Source organism: Neopelma chrysocephalum, unplaced genomic scaffold (assembly GCF_003984885.1).
Source record: "Neopelma chrysocephalum unplaced genomic scaffold, ASM398488v2 Primary Assembly neopelma1_84, whole genome shotgun sequence".
Lineage (NCBI taxonomy): Eukaryota > Metazoa > Chordata > Aves > Passeriformes > Pipridae > Neopelma > Neopelma chrysocephalum.
The window spans coordinates 1488107-1496929 of NW_020897746.1; the positions used below are offsets into that span (position 1 = coordinate 1488107).

At 45.2% G+C, this 8823-nt stretch overlaps 1 protein-coding gene across 1 annotated transcript in view; it reads left to right on the top strand.

Annotated features, from left to right (window-relative positions):
• STX8 (syntaxin 8) overlaps positions 1-8823 on the top strand; it is a 127143-nt gene that overhangs the window by 28693 nt on the left and 89627 nt on the right. The window contains exons 2-3 of the mRNA XM_027691823.1: positions 4623-4757; positions 7056-7148. Coding sequence (XP_027547624.1) covers positions 4623-4757; positions 7056-7148 — 228 coding nt within the window. The remainder of the gene's footprint in view (positions 1-4622; positions 4758-7055; positions 7149-8823) is intronic.

Consider the following 8823-nt stretch of genomic DNA (forward strand, 5'->3'; position numbering starts at 1 on the left):
GGCAGAATTCCCTGTGGATTCACACCATTTGAAAAGCAGAAGTGGAAGAAGCAACCAGAAATGTTGGCTTTCTGGGAATCACATGTCAAACTTCTTTGAGACTTTAAACATTTGTGAGGACAAAGGAATTGAAATATTCCTCCTCCTGTCTGACCAGTTCATCAGACCATGTCAATCACCAGAGAACAAACGAATTAACTGGCCTTTCTTGATTTCTCTTGGAATTTCTCAAGAATATAGAAAACTTTTTATAGCTGTGTGATGCAAAGCACCTTCAGCAAGAGCTACCACAGGTACATTTTAGAAGAGTTCATTTTTCTTCAATGTGGGTTACCATTTTTCCTGTTTAAACACGTTTCTGTCAGATGTGAGGTGATTCAGTTTTGATGCCAACAGGAATTTTGCCTAATGCCAGACAGGCATCAAGTGCCCAGGTTCAATCCATGAGCCATCAGGTGTTAATGCTTTTGGGAGCAGCTGCAGTTATGGTGTTCTGACCTGGAGTGGGATTAGCCTTTGGTGTCTGGGAGGTGGATGGAAAGGGTGGGAGAAGAGATGAATTGCCCCTCCAGGAGCCCATCCTTGATAATGCCTGAGGCTTGAGTTGTGAGATCAAATCTAGGGGTGGGGCAGGGTTTTTCCAGGATTATGGTGTCTTTGGCCATGTGGTCAGGATTGTCCAACACCCTCCTCACCCCCTCACCTGTGTCTCTGTACTTGGGATGTCTGTATATACCTGGATTTGTAAGGAATAGCAGAGAGGGATTCTTAAGCCCAGCAAGTCAAACCCCATAATTTCAGGCACTTCAGGCTGAGCCCACAGGCTGTTCCTGAGGCTCAGGGCTCAGCACCCTCAGGAAGGAGTGTCTGTAGCAGGGCAGGTTCAGGGCTGAGCTCCTGTGTGGGTTTTACCCCTGAAGTTTGGTCAGAACTCTGGGGGGTTCCCTGCCCAGGGTGTTCCTGTCCCAGCCGTGTCCCCAGGTCCTTCTGGCCTGGCTGCAGTGGGCATGGATGGCAAGTGAGACCTGCCTGGAGCCTCTGGATGGGCCCAGGAGGGCTCATCACAGGGTCTGAGGGGCAGGTGAGGGAGTTGTTGAGCACTTTGTGACCTGGACTGGTCTCACAGGAGTGGGTTTATCCCTCTGCCTTTTCTCTGGGTGTAATAATACAAGGTGCAGCTTCTTTCTAGAAAGAATTCTTCTTTCTCGTAGCTCTCATTCCTGAGGGGTGCAGGTGGGCTGTAGAGCTGAGGCTGTTTCACTGAGAACTGTATGAGCTGGGTTATAATATATTTCATATTGTGCTATGTCCAATCTTGCTTGGAAAATAAGGGATGGTGTAGAAAGAAGACAGTAATATTTGATAGCAAAACTGATGCATGAGGTGGGTGGGAACAACTTGCTCTGTGGTGGGAAGGTGCTGTGCTGGTGTTGTGGGCAGGAATTGGTGGTCCTGGAGCTGCTGAAGGGTGGTTTTGTTCTGCAAATCCTCTGTCTGGCATCCCATGAGGCAGCCAGCATGTGCAGCTCCCAGTTCTTGAAGCCAGTGGGACCAGTTAACCCAACCACAGGTAAATGGTGTCAGGAGCAACACAGCATTTCCTTGACCATGAGAACACCAGTTCTTGTGCTGGTGGGGCTGGGAAGTCCTCTGCCACCTGCAGGGAATGCTGTCCCTTCTTTTGGGGAAATCTCCACCTGGGATGGTAACTGGAGGGATTTGGAAGCGCCTGTGCTCATGTGGCTTCTCCCAGGTTTTTTAGAGGGAGATAGAGTGCTTTTGTTTTGTGCTTTAAAATGATACTTGTTTTGTTTATTAGCTTGGAGCCTGGCAGTGTGAGCAGTGAAACTGTAAGTGAGAGGATGCCCTGGCCCTTCACCGTTGCCGTGGGCACTGACCTGTGAAGCCAAGCTGAGGTGCCCTGGGTGCTTCAAAGACCCCAGTTTGGGACAGTATCGTTAAGGGAATGTTCAAGTGATCATCCACCCAGCTGTCATATGACCCAGGTTTTGTTCAAAACTCAGTCTTGCTGATCGGTCTAAGCCTCGATGTGTGGCCTTGGTCTAAAGTAAGTGCTGGTTGACTAATCTAAGTTACTTGGGAAGTGTTATAAGAATTACCAGTGAAACAATGCCCTCTGGAAGATAAGCCCTCCCTTGTTAAGCGGTGACATAGCTCCCTGATTTTAACCCCCATCATCTTTTATACTTGGGCGCATTGCTGAGCCTTGTAATTAGTTAAATCTGTTCCTATAATCAAAAGCCATCCCCACACTCCACTGCTCTGTGACGGTTTCCAAGATTTCCGTGATTAACTTGGCGGAGGCAGTGGGTGGCTAATTGGATAAGCTTTAATCTTCACACCACCAAAGCGAAACACGGGAAGATCAGAGGAAGGAGGAAGTTCTGCTGTGTTGTGTGGGAAGGTAGTTACCAAACATGTCAAAAAGATTATTGTAACGAGCAGACCCGTTGTCATGACCCAACCTACAAGAACAGGGCAGATCACTGGGGGAGGGAGGGAGCGAGCGCTGCAAATTATTTCAAATTTGCTTGCCTTGGCTTTTTTTTAACAGGCAGAAGCAGTTGTGCTCTTTTTAGCAAGCAGAGAGCTTTATGTTCTGTTTGCTTTAGTTAAGTAATTTTGTCAGATGTTACCCTGGATTTTGTATCCTTGCTAATTGAACTTCTGAACTGGGTCGACTGAAATGGTTTTTCCACCTTCAGAAGTGCAGTTTCCATTGTGTTCTGTTGTGAACCTGGTGGCAGTTGTGAGACTAGGAAATAGAAGAGCCTATTTAATCCCCCAAAGCAATGAAGAGAGCTAGGTGATGTGTAAAACTGCATTTCAGGTGTGTGTATCTTTGTCTAACCAAGCCAGATTCCCAACCTCGATAAGTACATGTAAGTTTTAATGGAGATGTGAAGGACTGGAATGCAGAAGAATCCCAGCTCCTCTGTGCTGTTGCCCAAGACATCCAGCTGGCTGTGGCACAGCAGGGCAGGCTGGGTGTGCTCTGGTGTTCAGCATCACCAGGGTGCTTAAGGGAGATGGTGTGGGTTACGATAAGTGGTTTTTAGTTGCTTCCAGCAAAAATATTCCTGTTTTCTTGTGACAAATAAAGAGATGAAGTCCCATGACCGCACTATAATGTTCAGTGAGAAGAGGTGAAGAGCTCTCACGTGTGGCTGTGAATGTGGTGGGAAGTGGACTCACTCAGTGCTGGGTTATTTTCCAGCAGTGCTGATCCATCTCCCGGCCAGGAGATGTCCCCAGTTCACCACAATTCCTCCAGGAACTCCGACGCAAGTTCTGGGCTGTGCTTGGATCCCCTTCAGCCTGAGCCCGTGTCAGCAGGTTCTTGGCCCCTCCTGGACCCCTGATCCTGGTGCAGAGTGAACTCCTGACACGGGGCTTTGGCCACAGAATGCTCAGGGAGGAGGACCTGGACTCAATTAAACAAGCAAAACAACTACAAAATTTAAACTTAGGTCTTAGTGTGATTAAAAAACTTGAGAATTTGAGAGATCCTGAAAACACTCTCTGTCCTTGTGTTGTTTGTGGAATTGCTTTGGGAAAGAACAGGGAAAAGGTAAATGGGAATAAAAACAGAGTTTGAAAAACAAAGCAGAAAGCAAAATCTGCTGTGGAGGAACAAATCTTACCATGACTCGTCCCCAAACCTGAGTTGCAGTTCTGGGTTTGGGTGACTCTCAGTCTCTCATACAAGATTTGTCTTGTAGGAGAAACCCATGAAGAGCTACAAGGCAGAAACCAGAAATCTGGTATTGAGAAAAATACTTAAGTGGTGTTTCATTTTACTGCTTGGATTTATGTGCCCTGGACATGGAGAACTTGGTTTCCATTGTCACCAGGGAAGTGTCTGTAACATGAACAACCTCAAGTCATAATTCTTTTAAAAGAAAACCCATCACTTGATTATTTTTTCATTCAAAAGTGTGTGTTCCTGGCTTTTTGTTCAGGTTGTGTAGGAGGGAAGCTGTGTGATGTCCATCAGCAGTTTTTGAAATGCAGGAATGTTGCTGTTGAGGTTTAGTCAGGATTGCAGGGAATTAGGAGTCTCATCTGATTTGCATCTGTATTAGCAGAATGCATCCTTTTACTGTTGGAAGCTTTGAGTCTGTAGCAGTGTTTTTATAAGTTTGTGTTTTGATCCTGGAGCAAACACAGGAACAACAGTGTGTATTCCCAGGAATATACATTCTTTTTGTGGCAGTTTTGAATGCTGTGTGTTCTACATGCAAACACCATTTGATATGGATGTATTATACAATATATTGTGTACATTCAATATATGATACAATACATGGTATACATTTCAATGTATTATACAGTATGTGGTACATTTCACTCTGTACCTTAATTGCTCACTGCAAAATGAATTCTCTCCTTCCTTACCACTTCTAGTGGCAGTGTTATGGGGCCTGTGAGATGGATTTGTTACTGGAGATCGTGGGATTCTTTTCCGTCTGATTTCTTCTGGGATTGCAGAGAACCCCATGGAGTGCAGGAAATGCTTGTCCTGCTGTCTGTCAGCCTCTCTGGGAGGGGCAAATTATACAACAAGAGGGGGGGGTTGTGTTGAAAATTACTTACTGAAGTTATTTTCAGATCCAGCCTAATGACAGGAGGGGTCAAACGAGGTGTCACCAACCCGTGGCTCTTGGAAGAACCAGAGGAAACCAGAGGGCTTGGCTTTGATGATCTCAGGCAGCAGCAGCGAAGGATCATAGAAGGTACAGGAGTCTTTGTGGTAGTTGTGAGCATCTCTGGCACTCTGAGAGGAGCCCTTATTTGAATATCAATACACCCACCTGTGCTGGAGTTTTTCTTATCTGGAGTTGTCAAACATAACAGTTCCAGGTGGATGTTTTCTGTATTTGCATTGGGCTTGCCATGTTCTTAACTAGAAGCATCTTCTTAAATCAGATTTTGAAAGACCTGATTTTGACCACATTCATGGTTTTGGTTTGCAGTGGTGATCACAGTAATTGCACTGGGTGTGGTGGTGTTGCTGGGTGCATGAGATGGATTGTTGAGTTGGAACTAGGTGAGAATTAACTCATCCAAAAGGAGTCTTTAGATTTTGGCCCTCAGCATCCTTAAGGAATCTGTAACTTTGGAAGTGTTGGAAAACCTCAACCTGAGGACATCAGGTGGTTAATGAGGTCATTTCCTTGCAATCAAAGTGTTGGAAGTGATTGAATGAAACCAGACTCCAGATAAGACCCACTTCAGCCTGCATGGAAATACCTGTGGATGCTGCTCAGATGTTCTGAGCTCTGTTGGGATGGTGTCAGCTTAAAGAAGACAGAAGTTCTCCATCAGCCTGCACCTCAGGAAGTCCCCCACCGTCCCCACATCACCATCGGCCAGTCAGAACTCAATTCAGTCCAACAGTTTAATTACCTAGGCAGCCTCATCTCCTCAGATGGTAAGATTGATGGGGAGATAGACAATAGGTTAGCGAAGGCATACAGTGCTTTTGGAAAACTCCATAAACGAGTTTGGCGTAATAAACACTTGAAGAAAAGCACCAAGATCAGTGTTTACAGAGCCATAGTGCTGTCTACTCTTTTATATGGTTCCGAATCATGGGTCATCTACCGCCACCACCTGCGTCTCCTAGAACGCTTCCATCAACGCTGCCTCCGTACAATCCTTAACATCCATTGGTCAGACTATGTGACCAATACATCTGTTCTCGAACAGGCAGCAATCACAAGTATTGAGGCCATGCTCCTGAGAACGCAACTGCGTTGGGCAGGGCACATCTCTAGGATGAAGGACCACCGCCTCCCTAAGATCCTGCTCTATGGTGAACTTGCCACTGGCTGCCGCAAGAGAGGAGCTCCAAAGAAAAGATACAAGGACTCCCTGAAGCAACAACTCAGCCTCGGGCATATTGATCACCATAACTGGTCCACTCTGGCCTCTAATCGGGAGGCCTGGAGACAGACCATTTATAACGCTGCTGATGCTTTTGAGAAGGCACGCAGGATCACTCTTGAGGAGAAAAGACAACGCAGAAAGAATCGAACCTTGCAGAATATACCATCTAAGGAGTCTTTCTGCTGTGTCTTTTGCAACCGGACTTGCCTTTCTCGTATTGGCCTTTTTAGCCACCAACGCGCTTGCATGAAAAATGGGTAGAGCCCTTCCCAAATCTTCGTTCGCGAAGCCTAGCCATGATGATGATGATGTTGGGATGGTCCAGAAGAAACCTCAACTTGAGTTTTTAATCACACCATGAGTAATTAAAGGGAGGCTGAAAGAGGTGTTGGGGGCCCCATCCTGTTGAAGGGAAGGGGCTCCTGCCCATCCTGGAGTGCAGCCAGTGCCAGTCTTGCTCTGTGCAGCATCACTGCTGTGAGGTGGTCAGAGCACTGACCCTCCAGCCTCCTGCAGCTCTTCTTGTGCCACTCCCTGGCAGATTTGGGCAAAGAGAGCTGCACATTTTGGATAAGGGGCTTTCTGAGGCCTGTGTGGTGCCAACAGACTGGCAGTTCCTCACAAAGGAGTGTCTGCAGAGGTGGCAGCACATCAGTTTTATCTGCCCCCTGTGTCCCCTCTCCCTCAGGCTCTCCCACACATTTTGGATCCTCTTGCAGCTTTAAAAAGCCATTTGAATTCTTTGGTGTTTGCATCACCTGTTTTCTTTTATCCATGTTAAAAGTTGCTTGGAAAATTTAAGAAGGCTAATCAGGAGCTCTCTCTGTGTGCCAGAAAATCCCCTGCATTTATGACTGAGTAACAACTGAATGTTGAATTCTTGGATTTTATTTTACTTTTTCTTTTGGGACCCTCGGTAAAGTGTCCCAGCCAGAGCAGAGGAATTAATTACCCATCATTTCCATTATTTTAAGAGTGCTGTTCCCATAATGATTAGTTTTCATGTTGTGTTGATGTATTTTACTTAATACATTTTAGCTCTCTAAGCACAGAGTGGATCTTTTTATTCACTTCTACATAGTTTGTGTAGCCTGGCACATCAGCAACTTTTTCATGTAATCTAATATATTTTTCTGGTGCAGAACAAGATGCAGGACTTGATGCTCTTTCTTCAATCATATCACGGCAAAAGCAAATGGGACAGGAAATTGGGAATGAGCTGGATGAACAGAATGGTAAGAACAAGATTTTGCCTCACTTTTTTGTAAGACTGGGATTTATTTTTTTTCACTCCTCATACAACTCCACTTCTCTCTGCCCACAAAGTAACCAGATGACACTGTAAAGTTTATTTATGAGCAACCACTGCAGATTCTCTCTGTTCATCACCTGGTTTTATTGTGTTTCCCTCCGGTCCCAGTTGTGTGTGTACAGTGTATAACACTTGGGAAGTTTTTCCCAAGCCTGTCTTTTGAGCAAAATTAATTTTGTACTTAATCTTTTGCATTTTTCTGTTTTATGACAGTTTTTATGGTGAGCTTGTATGTGTTGCAGGGTTTCACTTGAGCGTTTTCGTTCCGTGTCTTTCCTTATTAACTACACGGAAAAGTCTTGAGCCAGCGATTAAAGGAGAAGAGTTGCATTGTTTGCTGCAAATGATTTGGATTTGGAAGGTGTCACAGCAGCAAGTGTAGGATCAAATTAAGTGCAATATTGAACTAGAAGAGCACCTATGTTCTTTAAAACAAGCCAGTGTCCAAATGGTGGAATTGCTCTCCTGGTAAATACGCTTTGTTACTCACTTAATTGTCCACATGACATGAACTGGCCCTGGGAGAGCAGATCCTCCAGCCCTCCTGACTTTTTCATTTCTTACAATATGGTAATAGTTCAATTAGAGCCGTGGAGCCCTGCCAGCTTTCTCCCTCACACAAAGGCTTCACCCATATGGCTTATCCTTGGCTTGTGTTGTGCTTCACCACCGAGAAGGGAAATGTCCTTTTACTTGCTAATAAATGATACGCTTAAATCAGCTTCTTCCTGCGAGGAAACTTTCCCCCTTGTGTCTCTCTGCGTGTCTGCTCAGAGTGAGGGGTTCCCAAATTAACATGAAGTACTACTTGGGAGCCCCATTCTGAAGGAGAGTTAAGTCAGAGGGTGACTTTCTCCTGTTTGCCTTTTGTACTCAGCTAAATCCAGGAGGGAGATGAAATGGCTAGAGCATGTCTTTGTTTATTAATCTGAAGGTTGTTAAGGAATGGTTTGTGCAGCTGGGAGAGACTATGCTTAGTGGTCTTGTCATATTTTGATCCTCTGCCTCATGTGAGTAAAGACATTTTCAATTAGGAATCTCTGTTTGTAGGTTTCTTCTATTAATCGTTGCTTAAAAAGTCATATTAATTGCCTTTTTTTGCTCTAAATAGAAAACAGGTGGGGAGCATGAGCATGTTTACTGATTCTCTGTGAAACCTTGGTTTCTCATCAGGAAAATACATGATCTGTGTCTCATTTCCCTCTGTTGGGGGTGGGGGATGTTTCCCCAAACCCGTATGTTTTTGGGACCCTGAAGGTACTGTTTTGTACCATCACATTTCCCCATGACGTGCCAGACTTTTTCTAGCAATGAGCCTCGAAACATCTGTGAAATGGGAATGTATTTAACCTTCCTTTTTACAAATAATGCAAATAGTGCCAATGTTGTCTGTCTTGTGTTTTTGTGTGGGCTCTTCTTTGAGCTTCAGGCAACTCTTTAGAGAAACATGGAAACTTTTCCGAGTGCTCGGAGTAAGAAACGGTGAGGATTGTCTGTGCTGACTGCAGCCAGATCCTGAGAAGGCTGCTCAGATCCTGGGAAAACTGCTGGGATCCTGGGAAAACTGCTGGGATCCTGGGAAAACTGCTGGGATCCTG